The 22,720-nt window shown below is 33.1% G+C and overlaps 1 protein-coding gene across 2 annotated transcripts; it reads right to left on the bottom strand.

Moving 5' to 3' along the window:
• Positions 1–2,951: 2,951 nt before the first annotated feature.
• On the bottom strand, positions 2,952–22,701 carry LOC109815869 (transcription factor IIIB 60 kDa subunit). 2 transcript variants are annotated; one of them, XM_020380687.3, is made up of 19 exons: positions 22,160–22,701; positions 21,938–22,019; positions 19,698–19,773; positions 19,129–19,211; positions 18,954–19,030; positions 16,858–16,914; positions 16,609–16,721; positions 15,376–15,455; positions 15,164–15,250; positions 13,134–13,214; positions 11,592–11,753; positions 11,383–11,499; positions 10,846–10,918; positions 10,636–10,754; positions 8,574–8,654; positions 8,235–8,372; positions 6,056–6,145; positions 5,236–5,289; positions 2,952–4,462 (listed from the first exon to the last, which is right to left on the bottom strand). In XM_020380687.3, exons 1-19 carry the CDS (start codon positions 22,219–22,221, stop codon positions 4,232–4,234), a joined length of 1,863 nt encoding a protein of 620 aa, XP_020236276.3. In that variant the 5' UTR covers positions 22,222–22,701; the 3' UTR covers positions 2,952–4,231. The 2 variants fall into 2 exon arrangements, with proteins under 2 accessions (XP_020236276.3, XP_082922771.1); XM_083066645.1 differs by lacking the exon at positions 16,858–16,914 and having other exon boundaries at positions 22,160–22,699.
• Between the last annotated feature and the right edge of the window lie 19 nt (positions 22,702–22,720).

Genomic DNA, 22,720 nt, shown 5'->3' with positions numbered 1-22,720 from the left:
AATGCAGCACACATAGCCAGAACAACTCTGATTGTGGTTAATCGAACAACTGGCGAGAATATCTCGTTAAAATCAATGCCCTCTTTCTGAGCATATCCCTTAACCACCAATCTTGCACGATATCTCTCCACTTGATCATTGCCATCACGTTTGATCTTATAGACCCATTTGCAACCAATGGCTTTTCGACCTTTTGGAAGATCAACAAGTTCCCATGTTTTATTTCTATGTAAGGCCTCTATTTCTTCATGCATTGCTGCCATCCACTGAGAAACATCAGAACTCCTCAACGCCTCTTGAAAGGTTGATGGTTCTCCTTCTTCAGTTAAGAGACAGTACGCATCATGACTTGCCATAACATAGTCTGAATGCCAAGATGGTCTCCTTCTCTCACGTCTTATTTGTTGAACTTCTTCATCATTGGCTTCATCTGGTTCTTGTTCCTCATGCTCTTGTTCTGCTTCAGAGGTGTCATCCTTTTTAGACTTTCCTCCTATCTCCACTATACTGGTGTCTTTGATAGTGCTGTCATTCTCCTGCTCCTTTTGCAGTTCAGTTTCTGCAAAGACTACATCCCTGCTGACAACAACCTTGCGGGCAGTGGGATCCCACAAGCGATACCCCTTAACATTGTCAGCATAACCCAAGAATATACATTTCCTGGATTTTGGGTCCAGCTTTGTTCTTTCTTGGGAGTTGTACATCACGTACACAGGACATCCAAACACATGTAATGAAGAATAATTAGATGGTTTTCCACTCCACATCTCCATTGGTGTCTTTAAACCAATTGCTGTTGATGGTGAGCGATTGATCAAATAACAAGCAGTTTTGACTGCTTCTGCCCAGAAAGACTTGGCTAATCCTGCAGTTCTCAACATAGCTCTTGTCCTTTCTAGAAGAGTTCGATTCATCCGCTCTGCTACCCCATTCTGCTGAGGTGTATGAGCAACTGTAAATTGCCTCTTGATACCCTCTTGCTTGCAGAATGCCAGAAAATCACCATCTATATATTCTCCTCCATTATCTGTCCTCAAGCACTTAATCCTTTTTCCAGTATCAAGTTCCACCTGTGCTTTAAATTCCTTGAATACTGGGAACACATCTGACTTCTTCTTGATTGGGTACACCCACAATCTCCGGGAATAATCATCAATAAATGATACAAAATATTTTGCTCCTCCCATGGAAATTTCTGGTGATTCCCAGACATCAGAATGGATCAAGTCAAGTATGTGTTTGCTCCTTGTAGTTACTTTGGCAAATTGTAATCTATGTTGCTTGCTTGTCACACAGTGCTCACAAAATGGTAAGGTTACCATTTTAAGCCCTGACAAGAGATTACGTTCCGCAAGAATTTTCAGGCCTCGCTCTGACATATGTCCTAGTCTACGATGCCACATCATCGTTGCCTCTTCTTGACTTATTGCTGCAACTGATGCATCTGCTTCTTGCAACGTTTCTCCCAAAAGCAAGTATAGATTTGATGTGATCTTCTCAGCTTTCATCACCACCAAATTGCCTTTAACTACCTTCAAGATTCCACCTTCAACGTGGATCTTGCACTTGAGATCATCTAGTTGCCCAATGGACAATAGATTCTTTTTCAAGCCCTTCACATGTCGTACCCCTTGAATTGTACGAACAGTACCATCATACATTTTTAATTTGATAGTACCAACTCCAGCAATTTCCAAAGCATGATCATTTCCCATAAATACGGATCCTCCTGAGATTGATTCATAAGTGCAAAACCAATCTCTATTTGGAGTCATGTGCCAGGTTGCACCTGAATCCAATATCCAACATTCATGGAGTTGTTTTTCGCCTCTGGAACTTATTGCTTCACTGTACAAGATTTCTCCATCTTCTTGGGTACTAGCAACACAACCTTGAGAGGTTGACGCTTCAGAATTCTTCCCTCCTCCACTCTTCTTGTGCCAACAATCTTTCTTCATGTGCCCTCTCATGCCACAATTATAGCATTTGAGGTTCTTCCTTCCTCGAGATTTTGATCTACCATGATTTTGACTCCCACTGGAGCCACGTTCCATTGATCTTCCTCTCATCATCGTCAAAGCTTCTGCTTGCTTTGAACTTTCCAGTCTGTCTTCCTTATTCTTTCGCCTGGACTCTTCTTCAAGAATAGCTCCGGCAACATCCTCAAAGGATAGACGACCAACAACATTATTGTTTGTTATGTTGATGATGAGTTGATCATATGAATCTGGTAAACTCTGAAGTAGAAGCTCCGCACGTTCATTTTCCACTATGTTGAAATCAGCTGTTGAAAGCTGAGCAAATAGCGTATTCAGATTGTTGATGTGGTCCGTCACTGCTGTGGACTCACTCATTCGAAGAGTGTAGAGTTTCCTCTTTAAGAATATTCTGGTGTGAAGTGACTTGACCTCGTATAATTTTACGAGCGTGTCCCAAATCTCCTTTGCAGTTGTCTTCTCTGCTATGCTCGACAAAACTGAATCAGCCATTGCTAAGTGCAAATTGGCAACAGCATTGTCATCCATTTCTCTCCACTTTTCATCAGTAATATCTGATGGCCTGCCTTCAATTGCTTTAAGACAGTTGTCTTTTCTCAAAATTGCTCTTATCTTCAATTTCCACAGGGAAAAATTGTTCCCGTTGAACTTCTCTATCTCAAACTTTGCTGCCATAATTTCTTCTATTAAACCGACTTAAGTAACTTCCACTAGAATAGTACCGCCTACTGGAACAATGATAAAATCCAGTAACAAGAATAATTCTTTTCTGATGTGACTGATCAGACAATACTACAGCCACAGAACATACTAAGAAATTTTCTCCGACACTATACCAATGTACACCACAGCGGAATAATAAACAACCTAGTGGCTCTGATACCACTGTTAGGTCCAGAGTAGGTTTAATAGTTACTCACAGCTAAAACAAGAGATGAGTAAAAAGAGACAAGGGAGAAAATAACCACAGTAAAAATATTATTTACTGAAAGGGAGGAAATTACAACACTTCTCTCTCTATAACTTACTCCTTTGAATTAGGAGACTACTACTACCGAGAACAGATCTCAAGGTGTATAAGAGAGGAAGAGAGAAGAGAAGAAGATTTGGGATGAAAATTATGATTTTCAGCTTCCCTATTTATAGGAAAGTCCCAATGGCATTTTCGTAATTTCTCCTAAACTTTTAATATTATTTTATTATCATGTGGGACCCGCTTTTAATTTTAAATTAAAAGCCACCGAAAGTGGCATTGGCAGCTGGTGGCAGCTGTTCCCAACAATAAATGACTCAGAACAATTCATCACATTTCACCAACAATGTTAATAGATTGAAACTTACATATTTTTTCATATAAAGACCCAAAATGACAACAAAACCTTATAAATAGTTTAACCGTCTTTAAAAGTTAATACATGTATCACTTTAATCTCCAACATTAGTAATAAAACAGCAATTTAACTAGAATGCCATTTCCTAAAGCAAGAATTTATTCGGTTTTTATGTCCATCAAAAGACACTAATTGAAATTATACCAACCACAATATTATCAATAAAATGGTTTTGTAATATAATTAAATTTAGTAATCATATACTAACTGTATAAAATGATTTTATATTATCAACCAATCAAAATATACACATTACGATATATTCCCTCATAACCTCATCCATCCACCGTAATCACAAGTAATCACAAAGACTGCAATTGCATGCAGTTAAATCTTAACACTACAAACAAGACCAAATCTTACAAATGGGGGAAAAACAAGGGAAACCAAAATCTATTAGGAAGCTATAGATGAAATTCAACACCAAAATTTCACTAGACAATAACAACTTTTAAAGCCCTCATTGGAGAATTTTCTCAATAATTACTTGTAAGAGAAGAAAATAAAAATGAAAATGAATCAAATATCTTCTATGAGAAAAAGAATACATGATGAGAAGCCACTATAACTCCTAAGCTCTCAGCCCAAATGCGGGTAAGAGAAGAAAATAAAAATGAAAATGAATCAAATATCTTCTATAAAAAAATAATAATAATACATGATGAGAAGCAACTATAACTCCTAAGCTCTCAGGTCACATGCGGGTTAGGGTTGATTGATGTAAGGAAAGGAAGTAAAGATGTCATTCAGCATCCAATCTTTGGTTCCACTGGTGCCAGTCATGTTCAATATGGATTCCAGAAGGTGACCGAAAAGTAAAGTGAAAGAGCTTCAAGCAGCATTTCAGTAATCATCATAATCATAACCACCATCATCATATTCATAAGTCTCGTGAGTTTCTTGATACAAATTATTTTCATATTCTCCGTGCATATCACCATCCTCAAAATCATCAGCTGATCCCGGTTCATCATCTTTAATATTGTCCTCTAACTTTGACTCAAAATTATCATTATCATTGGTGGGTAGCTCAAACCGTACTTTCTTGGGATTCTTCTGATTCTCTGGTGCTTCCTATATAACAAAAAGTGATTATTTCACATTTGGCTTTATGTAAAAATATAAAAATATAGTTTAGGCAAATTACACTAACACCCCCTATGGTTTCTTGAATTTTTCAAACTGCAATTTCCTTTTTAACGCCTACAGTAGCTCCTCACAGGAATAAACAATGTTTTGTCTCACGACATAATGTTTCCTATAGTTTAATGTTAAAAAGACTACCTAGCAAAACACAATTATGATTAAGGTAATGCACATATCGTAAATTAGTCTTCTAAACACAACAACCAAGTAGCTACAACTGACAATTAGACAGGGCTAAACCAACTCGACCCGTTTGACATCTCTACTATCGAGTAAATAAAGATTGAGATATACAGAGCATATGAATAAAGCATATCAACTTAAAGGTAAATCAGAAATGCTATCTTAACCATTAACCAACAGAGATTGTTCTCTAATTAAACAGGCTTCAGCGCATGCAAAAATAAAATAAAAAGAAATCTCCTTGATTTATTAAATAAAATAAATAAAGCTAATGCAAGCAAATATACCCATGCAACGCTGCATAGAAGCTTCCAGATTTTGTCATTAAGAGATTGATATTGAAAATATCAAAATAAAGTAATGAAACAGCAATAGCAACCTGAAGACTCATAGATCTGTGCTTTATCTATCTAGAGACAATTTTAAAAACAAAAAAACATGCAAATGACATCGAAGATGGAGACAAACAAGTAAAACATGAATATTTAATTTATCATGTTTGCGGAGAGAATACATACAGGTTCGTCAAATAATTTTAACAAGCAATCATAATTGACTTTGGAGCTGAGCCTCTGCAAATGAATCATGGAAAAAAAAAATCATGTTAGTAATATATAAAAACATTTTCAGAAAATCCTAGGCTACAAAATTAAAAAATCATTTTAAAGAAAAATTCTCCCAAAAATGTTTGATTCCCAATATAATACATTTCACGTTAACAACATACTTCTAGAATATGAAGCCATCATTATGAATCCAATCTAGGCATATAAACAATGATCTTAATCTCTTGAAAACTCCACTGCCCTGACCCAGCCTGAAAGCCTTGTAGGCTATCAGTCCTATAATAACTCTCCAAATCCAAATTTTGATAATATGTTTCAGAAACTACAACAAATTCAACTTATAATAGAAAAGGTCCTGTTTGCTTCAGTGCTTTACCAATTTATTTTTAATTTATTTAGAGTTTTAAAGGCACAAGTCTCAAGTCTCAACCGTCAAACCAAACTAGGCAGTTTTAAGTTAATTCATGGTCTTATTAGTTACTACATTCATTCAACTTCCTAAAGGTGGGTTACTATGTTATGCCTAGGATTATTTCTTTGTAGAAGACAAATGTCAACAACTACACAATTAGCAATACTTTGGAAGTTCCTTCTTTACTTTTCCTTCCTATTTGTTTCACCTTTTCAAAATGAAAAATAATAACTACACAAAGGAGAAAAAGACAACTACATTAAAAACATATAAATATGTTGGAACAAAAGGAAAGCCATTATAATGAGTTTAATAAACAGAATATCAAAACATGGATAGGTATTTTTTTAATAGAAACACCTTGGTTCTCAACATTTGCTTAGTGGCATCCAAAGCAGATTGAGTAGGACCGTAACTTTTTGCCTCTTGAGCTCGTCTTAGTTTCATTTCCTACAGATGAGCATTTTAAAAAAATTGAAAAAATTATTATGTTGAAAAACATTTCACAGCTTATGCAGCATTAATGTACAATGACAGGAAAAAATTAAACTAAGAACCATCTATTAAAATGCACTCATTGACTTGCACAGAAAAAACATTATTTTGAAACAAACATGCTCGAATGCATGCACACCAATCACACTATAACCGTTGATTCAATTCATTTGTGACTGTTGGAAACGAGCATTTAATGTTTATTACCCTTCAAATAGCTTAGTTAATGTTTAGCTAAGCTGAATATATCTTACGAAGTTGTGATATTTAAATTGTTCTCTTGAAATTAGTTGTAGCCATTTTTTGTCTATGTGACCTTTCTTATTATAAATAGATCAATCTGTTGAGTAGAAAATTCACTCAAGCACATTCAGAAAATTTCCCGTCTCATTCTTTCACAGTAAAACACTGACACAATCGAAGAAGAACTTACAATGCATATACAAACACGAATATATATATATATGTATGTGTGTGTTGAAACAGAAAGTCAGGCTGCACTGCACACTTAATTTTTGTTTATACCTTGATTACAATCAAGGAGTGAAGTAATCACGGGGGTAATTGGCATTTAATTACAGCCTAATAATCAGTAGCTAATTTGTAGCCTAATAGCTAATAACATAAGTATGGTAAGACTGATATATTCTAACAGAAAAAGGATAATGTTTCATATTCTAATGCGCTCCCACAAACTAAAGCAATCAAGCTCTTGGCTTGTTACAAATAAATCCAGCCGAAACAATGTCAGAACTCCGAAGCTAATTTAGGATTAAGACCATACAGGATAGAAGCCCACTCAGAAGTAGGAGCATATATAGACCAAATCCAACCCAAAATCAGCAAAAAACATGGTGAACTCATCTAAACACAGAAGTTTCACAGGTCTTGGGATAAACCACGGTGGAAACACAAAAGGTGGATTCATTATACTGCACAAGAGGTCAGAGATCATCTCTTTTGAGGTTGTTTTCAGAAAAAGTTAGACATGCTGTAAATAAGGGAATCGGTTATTATTATTGTTTCCTAATTATATAGTTTATATTAGGAATAGGAATCAAGCCATTCATTGTATTTGTATATAATATAATTAGACTTCCTAATTTTGGTCGGCAAATAAGGAATTAGAATTATTTCCAGATTATCTTCTTTAAATTCAAACACTTGTGGATGCACTAGCATGACTTGAGGAATGAGTCTATAATTTCCCTAATTACCGGTCAATTTGGTGATCTTTCAATTAATGAAATTAAAACTCTTCTTCTTGCACATGAATCTCGTCTTGATAAATTTAAGAAAGTTGTTGCCTCCATTAAAGTCGCTGAGGCATCCTCAAATTCTAACTCTCCTACATTGCAGCCACAAGCTAATATTTCTCAACATGACTTGAAATCATTTCTTGCAGTTCTGCAGATGGCGTAGTGCTGATATTCTCACTGAAACCCTATCTCCAACTTGGTTTTGTGCCATGCGTTCCAAAGTTGATTCACTCAATGTGCCTCACCCTACTTGATCTTGTGGGGGGTATTGGAGTATAAGGTTACTACTTAGTCCTTACCCATAATACTTAGCAGTAGTTTAGTTTTTAATTCTGTTTTGCTGCTCCTGTAATTTCTTTTCTTTATTCTTTATTTTCGGTTGTAAAGCAGTAGCATAGGAATATTCCTTCTGTTAATTTGTTGTAACTGCTAACTCTAGTTAGTTAGACCTATAGCTTCTGTTGATTGATATAATGTTTAGATTTTGCAAAAAAAAAAATCATATGATTGATATAATGTTTAATGAAACTCCACATGAACATATAGAACCTCACCAAAAATATAGCAACACTTCATAAAAATTCATGATTGGCAAAAGTAGTGGACTTCATGAACACATAGAACCTCACAAAAAAATATAGCTTCACTTCATGAAAAATCAAGTTTTCAACAATAGTGGACTTAATGAAAAAAAAAATTCATACGTTTTACAATAGCATCACTTTAGTTGCAATAAACACACATGAACAAATAGAGTCTCACCAAAAAATTGATTCAAAAGTTACCTTTCTGGACTTTGCTGCAGCTGCACTGGCATATTCAGCAAGTTCTCTAGCTGCTAGCAAATCCTCAGAACAGTTTTGGAAATTTTCCTCAAAAGCTTTCTTAGAAGCTTCTGCAGCTGCTTCCTTGGCTGCTTGTTCCTGTAAAAAAAGGTAGAGTTTGAGCAAGATTCAATACACACTAATCTCCAAAATAAGCCCAACTATATTAACTAGAAAAACTATATGATATCAACCTGGGTCAAAACACAATACCCTCAAGATAGGAAACAGAAAAACCACCAGAGAACTTTATCCAAAAATATAAAGTAGAAAAAATAAATGGAATTAAACTTTCAGTACCTCAAGATACTCGCGATTCAGGTTTTCCCATAAAATCTTCTTGTAGTGCTTTTCCTCCTCACTGTGAAGGTAGCCATCAACCTAGGCAGCATTTAGCATTTTACAGGGAGAATAATCAATGATTTATTTTGCTAATCAAAATTCAACTTATAGATTGATTCAAAAGAAAAGAATTAAACCAAGATATTTTGATTTCTTATGTTCATTGTTTTCAAACTCGCAAGTTGACTCATAGACTCTTCTGAGTTTATATTTATGTTTCCAGCTAGGGAGAACATGCTGACTCACTCACAGACTCAGACCCCTATAAAACTTAGATAAATTCAGCTGGACTCCAGCAAACTTGGATTGAATCACAAGCCTGAGGATGATTAACAAGTCTGATTGAGTGCTTCAAATTTCCCCCCAAGATTCCATTAACAACTTGTTCATCTTACGATTCCTCTCCTTAACTTCCCTGACTGCACACCAGATAATCACACTCAAAATGGATCATGATACTACTGCATCTCATTTGCACCACAAAGTATTCCTCGAATAACTCATTCCTACAGCTAGCTGAGAATCTTGACAAAAACAACCTAGCAATATTCAATCAAGGCTGTGTGCTCCCACTGATCAGGGAGTCTCTGATGACAAGCTTGGTTGCTCTGACAATATTCGATCAGTGGTGTGATTTAAAATCTGTAATGATCCAACAACTAGACTGGTTTCTCTGAACTTACGAGTTTAGAAGTCAAGTCTAAGGATGCTTCATGAATTTACATAAACTCTCAAATTTGACAACCTTGCTTATAGTTGTTTTTTGCAATCATAATCATAATACATGCAAATTTGGATTGATGAATGATAGACTATTCTAAACCGTACATCTTATGATTTATTATCACTACATCTATGTATTCAACAACTTTGATTGATTGATATGGTTTTATTTTCTATTACAATAAATTGAGGAAACAATAGCCAGTCCAATAGCTGCTTCAGGCATAATAAGCAATCCAGTGACAAGATACATTGAAATTCGGCATCGACAGAAAATTATCAAGAGCATGACTAAATAGGCAAATTAAAATTTCCCAGGGATTTATATCAAACTACAAGAATAACAGAATCTCAATCTTAATTCAACATATAAAAGCATTTCAAATACAAACAATAAATATTCAGATTTAGGAATGATGAGCAAAAATGCAACATCAAGAAATGGGATTATTATTGCTAAATGCCAGCATTAAAAGAAGGGAGAAGATTTTATTCCTGATTTCATTTCTCTTAACTCTTTAAAATAGGAATAAATAATAAAAGTTTTATACCACACAAGCTTTTCTTTTAATATTTAAAGAAATAAATTGTTAATTAAGAGAACAAAATAAAAATGGAGGATACGAAAATAAGAGCAAAACACAAATAGGTATGTTTAGTCTAACATCAACTAGAAATATGACCAATGTAGTCCTTATAAGACTTAGACAACCCTCGCCTAACAATATAAATTTTTATAGGCTTGAGCCTTTGAGAAAAAGAAAGGAGGTATTCCCACTTATTAGAGCAAAGAATGGAAAGAGGGCTATGACCGTAAAATGATATTTTTGAATGAGTAGCATCAATCTCAATCTTGTCTTCCCAACCATAAGTCAACACTTGGTCATCACCTTATGTTAAGGAAAGTTAGGTTCAAACATTTGATGTCTAACATAGACTGAAATTTACAAACAAAATTAAGATATTTCTCTGATATTCACTATTTTTGCATTCTAATATTAGCACAGGAAGGGGTGATATCTCAATCTTTTTTAGAATTAGAATAAATTAAGTTAGAAAACACAAAAATGAAGGTGGATTTAGCCTGTTAATCCAGGCTTAAATAGAAGTGAGTTAAGAATTCAACCCCTTAAAAACAAGGATCAAAGGAATTGTCAAAAAAATCTTATTATAGTTTCGCAAAAAAAATAAACGAAAAAAAAAATGAAAAATAGTCAATTGCAGCTCTAAAAGCAGTGTAGCATGGTATGAATTGCATAACACCATCTAATATAATAAATAGCATGGTATTAATCACCTCTTGATCATCAATATCAGAAAGACTTTCTGATTCATTTTGAGTTTCTGTGTTCAGATCATCTTCTTTATGTGACTCATCATGCTCACCATCTTTAGTGGCCACATTTTCATTAACCACTGGAAACATTTTGAGCAAATTAGGATTGCAAAACTATGAGCAGAGATATTATAGTAGCCAAGAAAGATAAAGACAAATGAAAGCACCTACCAATACTTTCTGGCACTGAGGAACGTAATTCTTCTATTTGGCTCCTGCATTCATTGTTTGACTCTTCCACCAACTAACGAAAAGAACATTCAAAAAAATACGTGAGATTTTATGCCAAGTTAGCTCATAGCTCTTTGAAGATTGCGTACGGGCATTATATCCGAAAAGAGAAAATTCAGTTGACTAGATTAGCAATAGATGCTCATATATGGCTTGTGACATGGTCATGTTCAAGACAATTCATATCACTCTCGGGAGTTTTGTAGTGGATGAGTTGATAAGAGTAATATTTTAATGTTAACGACAAATAGGTGCTAAACTGCACAAGATTTTTGGCCTCATAGCTCATGATATCTTATGCAGCTGATTCTCACTTTATCAACATTCAGTTAGAACTGGAACATCTATGGATTTTTCTTGGTGAGGCATGACCATATGTGTTCTGGTTTGAAATATGGCATCAGTGAGCACCTAAGTTTGCGGCATTTACAGAAAGAAAATGCACACTAGCATAAGACCTAGTCAAGGTGTACTTACATTGTGTGATTGATTAGAATTTTCCTCAGAATGTGATTTTATCATTTTCTCCTTCTCCGCACGTTGGAATGCAGGAGGATCCAAACCCCCACCAAGTCCACCAGATAGTTTATCAAACTATAACAATTAGTCGAACAATAAAAATAAATGACAACAATGAATAGTACTTAATAAAAGACAAAAATCTGCATCAGGAAGAAATGACTGACCTCCCTGTAACATGTTTCACATAATCCAAGTGCAAAATAGGACTCAGAACTACCCTTGTGTTCACATAGTAGTTCTTTTGAAGTACATTTGTTCAGTTCACCATTTGGTATTTGAACTGGATTGTTTTCATGCTCCTTTGCCATCGTATTCAACTCCTCAATCTATAAACATAATAGATTGGTGAAATCTTTATTTACTTCGTGAAAAGAATAAGTTTTCTTTTTAAAAAATAGTGGGTAGTTATTATTTTTAAAAAAGTAGTTATTTTTGTATATACATTTTATTTTCCTATTAAAATAGGGTGGGGAATTAGGGTGAAGTTGAAGTGTGACATAGAGAATACGCACTTAGTAAACTCAAAAGATGACATAAAAAGCTCCATCAAAGAGGAAGAGAAAAAAACATTATAAGCATTTGTAAGTAACTAGTGCATAATAAAAATAATATTTCTAGTGTCAGTGGTTGGTCCTTACTCAAGAGATTCATTCAGACCTTAATTTTAAAATAATCATTCAGATTTACAGCATCAAATAGAATTGTCTAACTGATTCTGATTTGTGCAGCTAGGAGAATAGTCTTCAAATTATTTTAGGATCTCTTGTATGTTCTTTCCTTTTTTTATTTTGCAGCCAATTAAGAGGAAAATATCTCTCCTGATTATTAGGCATATTAGTGTACATCTATTAACCCAATCCCTATTTATATCTTTTGCATGAAATCAATCATTCATAGTGGAATAAGAGTTTTTACACCAAAAATGATGTTCTCGGTACAAAAGGCTACCAATCATTTTAAAGATTGAATCTAGTACCAAAGAAAAATTAGCAGAAGTCTAAAAACATGAAAATTTTACAAACTTAATGTTTATGAGAAGCAAAAATTAAAGTAATCGTCTCATCATTTACAAGGTACAGATTTCAGTTGCCTATATTCCGCATATTCATTAAGAGATAAATCATTTTTTGTATCTTGAGTATTTATGGTAATGTATGCATATGATAGAACCAATTAGGAGCAATCTTTGGAACTAATTTACAAACAAATAGATATTCAACACCTTTTTTGAAAACACAAGAATTGTATTCCCTAAAACTGCAGCAGAAAAAAACAAAGCACCATTTTCAAGAGCTTAGTGCCCATTTCAAATATGAATTTGGAACGTTTAAAATAAAAACAAGTTATGCTCATAAAGATTACTCGAAGAACCACATGACTTCACATCACTGTAAAACATGACTTCAAATTTGGAAAGCAATTCCTTATTGATGTTTTTTCTCCTTTAGAGGGTGAAATAATATTTGATATAGAAGCAACAAGTTTTTTATTAGTAGCGGAAAAGGCAAGGTGGATATCATATTGATTCCCTATTATTTTCATGCCACTAAAGTCAGTACTAGGATTAGGATATAAGGTGCTATTGAGCAACATAGAGCATAAAGCATGATTCATGGAGCTGATTTCAAATTGCAATTATTTGCACCATATTGTCAATAAACAAGTAGTTTACAATACAAAGACATAACAGGGAATATGAGACATACTGTCAAACTAGCAGACTCTGTATTCTCAAACTCTACCAACCGCTTAGTCAATGTTGCTTCACAAACATGGACGATTCTTAGCTGCATTGTAAATTTGCAAACAAAAAAATTATAGAGAAAAGAGATATAATAAGATAATAACTAGATGATTGAGTGACATCCTTAAAATTTCAAATCAATAGTGAAAAAAAAAATCCATTAGCAAATTTATAAATAGTCTGTGCAAAAGATCAAAACATTTGTTGCTCTGCTAAAATATTCAAACTCTTCAGAAACATAATGCTTAAATGAAAACAAAATGAAATATTGGAACTCAGAAGACAGGAATTTTATATTCAATAAGCAATTATGACACTGCACTGTAGCAGATATGGTAAATAGACATAAGCCACTCCATGAAATAAAAATCTCATTAATCACTTCATGGAAAGAAAAATTCTGTTGGGATCAGTTATGAGTTATGACAGTTCAGAACTACAGTTAGTAAATTTGTTACATAGTTGTCGAGCTTCTGGGACAAGCTTCATGAATGCTATTATATGCAATGTAATCATTCAGTTCTGAACAAGGCAAAATTATAATTTCAGAATTTCATTTTCTCTGCAATTTTTCTGTTTTTTCTGTCAATACTCAGTCTAAAAGAATTCATCAAACACAAAGATAATTGATACGTGACCCACTGTACCAAAAGGTTTTAACATGCATAAATGGGTGTAGATGAAGCATTATTTTTATGGAAAACTGAGGGGACCAGAAAGTAGTAAGAGTAGTTGAAGTTGTAAAGGCAGGGAAATAGCTTAAATGGGAGGAGAGGGTAGAGGAGCCGCATTCTGTTTGTTGTGTTATCATTGGAGAACTGAGCATCAGTTGTATTGTACATTTGCGAAACCTTTTGTGAAGAAAAAAACTCTTCAAAGATGAATTCTCTCCTTAGGTTCTTTGTTTTCAATTCAATAAAACACTACCAAAATACGCTTCCTCCTTTCCTATCACTGTGTTTCTCATCTCTAAAAACTCAGAACCATTTCAGGGTTTCTAACAAAACAATTGCAAAGCATGTCCACATCATTGTCAAGGTATAAAAGAGAGTCTGAGAGAAGGTATAACTAAGGTGATTGAACAACATAAATAAATACCACAAGTAACTTGAAAAGCTCAAAAATGCCCTGCCTCTACAAATCAAAAATATGCAACATGATTTAAATCAATGTTTTTATAATTGGACCAGGCACTGAACTGATGAAGTCACGGGTTCATGATTTACATGTCCAACCATGGGCAAACTGGTATATATATTTACAATCAAGTGATATAACAATATCTTAAATTTTAACAATTGACATATTCATAAGTTTAAATTTAAAAACTTATATTAACATTAATTAAATATTTAGTATTTTAAAAATAAAAAATCCCAAGAAATATGAACGCAATGGCTGATGTTAAGATTACCAGTAGCAGTAAAAATACTCTCCCCTACTCAAAGGACCTACTTTGACCGGTTTCTGTCTAGTTTACTGGTTCGTTACCAGTTTTCCAGCACAATGGTTAAATAGCTTTTGACCTGACCAGTAAGTAACTGATCTGGTTCACAGTCAACCTGGTCTGGTCTGGTTTTTTCTAACAATGCATGATATAGACATGAGCATAAGCCCAAAATGAAACCATAAATACAATCCTATTCCATAGTAAACTTAAGTGGAAAAACGAAATTCCATCAAACTCACTAGAGAACTGCAAAACCTACATCTTTACCAAAAAAATAAAATAAAATAAATAATAATAATAATAATAGTCAAGGGGGAAATATCATTAGGTGGGTGAAAGACAGCAATACAAGAACAGACTGATAAAAGGCTAAGAAATCTTCTTCAGAGGAAATGAGGGGAAAAACAAAGAACAAACAAGAAAGCCTCTGCAAAAAAACACAACAAAGGAGAAAGGACCCTTGCAGTGACTTGCAAATCCTTTCCCATTAAACCCCTTTAGCAACATATAATCATAAGGCAGAAAATGAAATCTTAACTTACAATATCTGACTTAGTGCACTTGAAACCATGTGCAAGCGCAGCCATGTATATTGCTGCACCACATAACCCACTAGGTTTCCTCCCTGTCTGTTTTTCAAACATTAGCAATCCCATCACATTAATAAGAAGAATCATTCTATTCAGAAAAAGAAATAAATAAAGAGCAGGTCAGAAAGAGAGACATGAAAAATGCCAGATCAACATCGCATTACCTGCATCCAGTCACGTTTCATGCTGGCAATAATACTAAGTGCAGTTTCAGAGACAAACACATTCCTTTGCTTTAACAAATCTACATGAAAATTACTCAAATCATGTTTCCTCACTCAGATAATAATTGGCACACAATTTGATAAAAGAAAAGAAGGTACACTAAACCAAGGTACCATGCTAAAAATATATACAAGTTCATATACGCAAGTTTTCACAACACAATAATTAACAAATAGGCTTAAATATAAATACATTTTTAGTCCCATAAAAGAAACAGGTTTTAATTTTGGTCCCTATCCTGTACAAAAAAAAACATTTCATGCCTCTAAAATTTGGAATCATTGTTTTCAATCCCTACTATTGTATGATCCTTGTTAACTACTTAAGTGATGATCTCAGGTGACAGCCACTACTGTTTGTGATACCATATCAACTTATGACACTTTTAAAAATCTTTATAGATTATTGAAACAAATGCTGTTTTTCTACCTAAAAATGAATGTTATGAACTAAAAATTAGTGACTTTAGATATTAGAGGATGAAAATCAAAGAACAATATTTATAGAGACCAAAACCAAAATTTGTTTATTTTACAAGGATCGAAAAACAATAATTTCAAATTTTAAAGAGGTGAAAAAACAAAGAAAAATTTAACACCAAAACTCGTTTATTTTATGGTGACTAAAAACATACTTAAGCCTTAACAAATATGTTCTTTCTATCATATACATTTATTCACAGGAATATCATAAGAGTTAGTTTCTATATTTTTTGTTCACACATTACTCCCTTCTTAATCTTATACACCATTAGATAGGTTTAGAATCACGTCATTCAACCAAAAACATAGGTCTATAAAAAAAATTGTATTTGTACCCAAGGATTCAATAACACTGATTAGAAAATAGTCTTCTATAAATAATTCTAAAAGCATAAAAGAGCATAAAGCACCTTGTTCTCAATAATTATGGAACACTACCATCAATAAAGAAATTTATTCTCTCTTTCCTTTTATAGTCCATAGTTCATATGTCAAATGAAAAGGTGAACTTAAGAGCAGTCACATCTCTTGCTTTGCCAAATAAAGATATCTACCTTATTTCCGAAGTATGGAAAAGTACTGTATTAGTCTGCTGCAAATAATCTATATCCCACAATGCAATGCTACTAACTATACACCACATATTTCATTGACCCAGTGAAATAAATTGAGCTTAAAAACAATACTTACTATTTGTATACTTATAAATGAAAAGACTGGGATCGATAGGTTTTTGAACTATTGGGTGCTCTTCAAGACTTAGTAGTTTACAAAGCTTCAAAAAAACTGCACCTAACACATAACTGCATAAAAATTATTGTTAGGAACAAACAACATTCAGAAACAGAAAAATTGAAATAAATCAAGATACAAATACACCAAAGGGGGAAATATATAAGCAGTGCCAAACATCTAGTAACTAAAGAAATGCTTACTCACACATTTGTCCTTAAATTATTTGAAAAATCTATAAGAAGGAATGGCTTATTATTTTCCCTACAAGAAGAAATATAATTTCAGTGTAAAAAAGAAATGTTATAAAGAATTCAGATACATTAACATCAAAGTCATAAAAATTATGACAAAGGTGAAAAAAAAATACAATCCTATAGACTCATGTTGCATTTGAACCGTAGGCACAATGCACTACTGACCATCATTTACTCTCACTAGCTTATCACTTCAATACAACCATCATTGGCAAAGTCCTAGCTGCAACCACTATATCATTGGAAACACTGAAAAACACAAGCCCTAAAATTTTGTTTGGAAAAAGGGTAAAATAGGGGAAAAAAAGAGAGATAGAAGTTTAAAAAAAATGTTATTGGAATGAATAGAAATAAAGAAAGAATTAGAATTTTCTTTTCGCTTATTTGGATAAGTTGAAAAGAAAGTAGAATGAAATACATAATTTGTATATAAACATCTTTAACCTCAAAAAATTATTTCTTATTTAATTGAGAAAGCAATATTTTTCAACTTTTTTAAAATCTTATTCTATCTTATGCTCAAAAATATTTTTAATGAAATAATTATTTTTATAAATATGTTGATGATGAACATGTAAACCATCCACAACACCAACACCGGGATTTTTTTTATATTTTTGTTAAAAACAAATTATCTCCCCAACTTCATGTGACTTTTACTTCCCATCGCCCAAATTCTAAGAAACCTTTGCCAAACACAACAAAAGAGCAGGGTGGCATCAGTAATGCCCACAATGGATATGATAGCCAGATTATTGTCCTCGAGATAACCAAATTAGAGACATTAATTCCAAAATCACATCATTTGGGTATTTTTCTAGGTGCATGCAAGTAGCTACTGACCATGCAAATTTTCAAAGACTTGGTGAGGTGCTTTGGCAAGAATTTTGGGTATCATGGGGATTGGGGAATATGAGAAACAAAAGCAAGATGCATAAGCAAAATGAAACAAGGAACAAAGAGGAAACTGCTGTGTTGTGTTCCTTCCATGACAAAGGCTGTTGAACCTACATAGGGGAATGATCTTGTCAAGTGAAGCAGTGAGGAGAGGAGGTTAGGCAGTGGTTGTGCACAGAAGAAGAATGAAAGCAAGGATGAAAAATAAAACACAGAACAAAAAAACAGAGGACAAGATGGCGTTTAAGTATGTCTGCTTTATCCTATGTACAAAAGTCATGGTTAAGATGGACAGAAATGTTTTAGTAGATCCAACAATCATTCTTTTCCCTCTCTCCTCATTTCTTTGCTCATCCAAACAAGGGTAGTGCTCCAGCTCCACCTTATCCCTATCTACCCTATTTCTTTCCACTCTGTTTCATCCAAACTGGAAAAGTGGAATGATGGTTTCACACGCCGAAAAAACAAACTGACAAAGACATGACTCTTGCAAGTGCATGCCAATTCAGATAGACCGAGATATTGGGCCTTAGTATATTGGTGGATGGGCTTCCTCTGATGGTGGTGTCAATGATTTGAATGTGGAAGTAGAGCTCTCTGGATCGGGAGCTTTCATACCAACATGAAAATAAAGGGAAGAGAAAAAAATCGAATTGTATCTGTGTTTTGAATACAATATCTAATCCCCTGTATAGAGGCTATATGGCTAATCCTATTAAGGGAGATAAGGAAACTAACACAAAAGGGGAAATAGGAATGTAGGAATGACTTGTTGCAGATTAGTAGGCCTCTCAAGAACTTTTCTCCTGAGTTTTGTGATACAAACATATCCAACTGAGCAACAGTTTTCTTTCCCTTTTGCATTTTTGGAACAACCATTTTGGATATGTTTACCTATAAATGGAAGCATTCATACATACACATACACACCTACACAACACCGGGCTAGACAATCATATCCAACAGAATGCAAGCTTTGTGTTTAATGTATCCGATACAATAAAATATATATCATTTAAACAGGGATTAGCAGTTATAAACCAGAGATCTTTCATACATTTACTTGTGCAAACTATCAAATAACAAATATATATAGAAAATTAGAGATACTGCCACATGCTGCAAACCTATAGCAAAAAGAAATATTACCGGAATGCAATATATAGACAAGCACCCTGTACATGCTCTGATCTTCGTCCCCTGGTGAAACTCCTTTCAAGTGCTATCTTTACTAGGCATACACAATGATTGAATAAAATATCACATGAATGTATTAATAAAAGAAAGAATGTCTGACGTCAATGACGTTCACGCAGTAACATACTCTATAGAAAGCCAATGCTTGGTTGGCCATATTATCATCGTTCACTCCAAGGCTGGAACTTAAATATCTGAGATCATCATAAGCTGCAATCCCAAAGAAAATTAGCACATAAGAATATAATCATTAAATTTAACCTACAGATATTAAATTATCATATATCATTGTGCTTTAGTGTAGAAAAGATAAATGTACAAACTTCTATTTTGTAAATGTTTTCCCTATAGTTCTCATCAACTACTCACACTATCAATGACATTGGTTATCATGATCATTGTTATAACGTATTTTACTTTATCTCAAATCTCAATAAAGATGTTAAACATCACAATCCACCATGAATTCAAAAGAAGAAAAACAAGAAAGAAGGTGCATATAATTAGAAGAAGTGGAAATATTTAATATTAGAATAATTACACGTTCAATAGTTCTATGTACAAGGCACCATATACCGAATGAGAAAATCAATTTACATTACGATATTATGTAACAAAAAGAATTTTTAGAACAGAAACTCAACTACATCCACATTCCGTGGTATAAAATCATTAATGATGTATAACAAAGAATACCTCTATCTAAAGTCCTTTGACGTGAAGCAGAGAAGTCACTCTGAACTGATCTTACATATTGGCCTGATAATTTGTTCTGTGAAACAAACAAATTTTGGATACAATGTGAGGGAACAATGAAAGATATAATAAAAACAACAGTCTAGAAACAAACTAACAAACTAAATTGATCATTAAAAACACTTCACTCGTATATCTCATGGGAAAACCTGGAGATTTCAGATCAAACATCAAATCTAGCTATGATTATTTAAAAAATATTTTTTTATCAATCCGTAAGAAGAAAAGTGCTACACCAAATCCATTTCCATACCACTTCATCCGCCGGCACTTTGGGGAATCACTCTACATCATCACCTTAGAAACTGGGAGGTTTCTCAGTACTCTTCCATTTTATCAAGGTACAGGTACCATACCCTGTAGCAATTAGTGGCTAATATTTCTCCACTAGACATTAATTTCTAACACTTGTTTGAATAAGAGTTAAATTTGGGAGGAAAGAAAATAAAATATTAAAGTGCATTTTGAGTGAAAATTTATATTGCTTGGATTGATGGATATAAAGAAGGGATTTAGGAAAGAAATAAGAAGTAATTGTAAAAGACCATATTCCTGTTTCTTTGATATTTCTGATAATTTGGGAATTGACCAGTTAATAGCATTGTTCTGTTTCCTCACTTGTTAAAATGCTGCCCCTTTTATTTTCATTGCTATTTCAATGAAAGCTTGTTAGTGCATAATGATTCGAGATCAATTTTACATCATGGAAAATCCATAACCCAGTTCTCTTTATTATGATGTAGTGGCTGTTGTCCTTCTGATAATTTACTTTAGATACATTGTTGTATATTAACTTGTTTGGTAATTCATTACATGAAAAAGCTATTCGACTTCTGCAATTAGGTGTCAGACTAGATGTAGGAACTCAAGGAATTATCTAATCGTGAAAATGAACTAGGCAGGACAGAAGTTGATAGATCACTTCTCATTTGTGCCATAGTTGTCTAGTGAAGGGCATGAGTGTCCAACAACCCCTTTTCTGTGTCAAATGATGCCTCAGGTGTGAAGATACTTATTCAGGCGGGAACTGCAAAATTTTGACATTTTTTACCTCCCAATTCACCCCAAACAAACACATGAAATTGTTTAATTCATCCCATAGTGTGATTAGATAGGGAATTTAAATAGAGTAATTCATTTATTTGAAAATTTTCAAATTCTTTAAGGTGAAATATTTTGTTTGGATACAGAATTTACAAAGAATTTGAAATCCAAGCATTTGTAAAATTTCTTAAAATAGTAGAATTTCAAATTCTCCTAAAAAAGTATGAATTTGAAATTTTTCATATTTATTTTTGTTATTTCACTTATATATTTTATCTTATCTCTTATCTCTTCATTTTTTTAATTATTAAATATTTAAAAATATTTTTAAAATTATTAAATATTATTTAATATTAATTTTTAAAAATATTAAATATTTTAAAATTGGCTAATATTTTTTTTTATAAAATTTAACTTAAAAATCTTAACATATGAATATATTTTTAAAATTAATTTTACTATGACGAAATCAAAATATCATATCCAAACTAAGAATTTAAAATTTGAAAATTTGAAATTGACTTATCCAAACAAAATATTTTAAGAATGATAGAGATTAATGTCAAAGTAATTCAAATACCAAGAATTCTAAATTCCTTAAATTTGTAAAATTCCTTATCCAAACACACTATTAAATTTTCCTAAAAAAACAAACACAGTATATGCAATAGTAGCCTTAAAAAAGGTAAAGAATATTGTAGTGAAACAGAGGGGAACAACAATCCCATACCATCAATAAGGAACAAAAAACAGCTCCCATTCCTTTGTTTAGAAGTTGTAGTACTAGTACAAGACAATGGTATGAATTATAAATTTTATTCATATGCAGCCCTAATCTCAAACACACTGGCCTATGTAAAAAATGTGACCTCATAAGCTGAATCCCTTACCCCTAATATCAAATTCTGTTCCATTCCATCTTATTTCAATCATCTGAACAATGGTACCCTTTATCATTCCCTCACTTACCACCATTGTCCAAAATTGGGCCAGTGACCACAATGGAAGCCACAAAATTGAAATTTTCTATGTCTCATCAATCACAACAGTGATTGCATCAATTATAGTTTTCCACAATTTCCACAAAAACCAAGTCTACCTTACACCAACCTAAAAAAAGAAATCATTCAAATTACCTGCCCAGACGAACTTTTCACAAAGGTTGCCTCCTGAGAAAAATTGTAGGCTTCCCGCGTCCTCCCACATTCCCTACAATACCTGACAACATTCCAATTGCAAGAAAACTTAACATTAGCAATAACCCAATCCAACACCATACACAAAAAGATATCAAGAATTTACAAATTAAATAAATAAATAAATCAATTTTAACGCATAAAAGAAAGACGGTTACTCACAGGAAACCATCATCGTCTCGAATTCCGGAATCGTTCTTACAACAGTAATCACAATTCACCATTTTTTTTACTTCAATTCTATGTGTAAATTGACAATTAAGTAACACTCTCCGTCATTGATCACATTGTATATATAAATTAAAATAATTATCCGTTTCTATTATCTAAATCTAAATAATAAAACAATAGGCTATCACAAAATCTTTTAATAAAATCTTTGATATTTGTTGATAAAAAAGATATGTCAATCATAAAAGACCTTCTTTCTTTTAATAAAAGATTTTTTCCTCTTATCTTGGATTTGCAGAATTAGGGTTAATTCTACTCATTTTTTACCATCCCATCTCTCAACTCTTTTCTTTTTCCTTAACCCTTCTTTTTTTTTCCAAATCGACCTATCCCTTCAAATCCAAACCCTTCCATCAAGTGATTCAAAGATTGAAGGTGAAGACGTAGCATTTTTTTGCCGGATTTCTTTAGTATTAAGCTTGTAGATTTTGTTAAAAAAATATGTTTCACTATTAATTATATAATGACCAATTTAAATTTGTGAAAACCTTA

The sequence above is a fragment of the Cajanus cajan genome, chromosome 11 (assembly GCF_000230855.2).
Source record: "Cajanus cajan strain Asha chromosome 11, NIPB_CcT2T_4, whole genome shotgun sequence".
NCBI classification, from domain to species: domain Eukaryota; kingdom Viridiplantae; phylum Streptophyta; class Magnoliopsida; order Fabales; family Fabaceae; genus Cajanus; species Cajanus cajan.
Note: the sequence above shows the minus strand (reverse complement) of the source record. Positions and strands in the feature narration are given on the sequence as shown.

What these genes read in the sequence shown, in the direction of transcription:
- LOC109815869 (XM_020380687.3), bottom strand. Translation starts at nt 22,221, where the DNA reads ATGGTGAATTGTGATTACTGTTGTAAGAACGATTCCGGAATTCGAGAC. An exon ending in AGTGCACTAAGTCAGATATT is followed by an intron (nt 13,215 to 15,163) that starts GTAAGTTAAGAT and finishes TTTACAATGCAG; the next exon opens with CTAAGAATCGTCCATGTTTG. An exon ending in TAAAATTATTTGACGAACCT is followed by an intron (nt 4,463 to 5,235) that starts GTATGTATTCTC and finishes TTTGTTATATAG; the next exon opens with GAAGCACCAGAGAATCAGAA.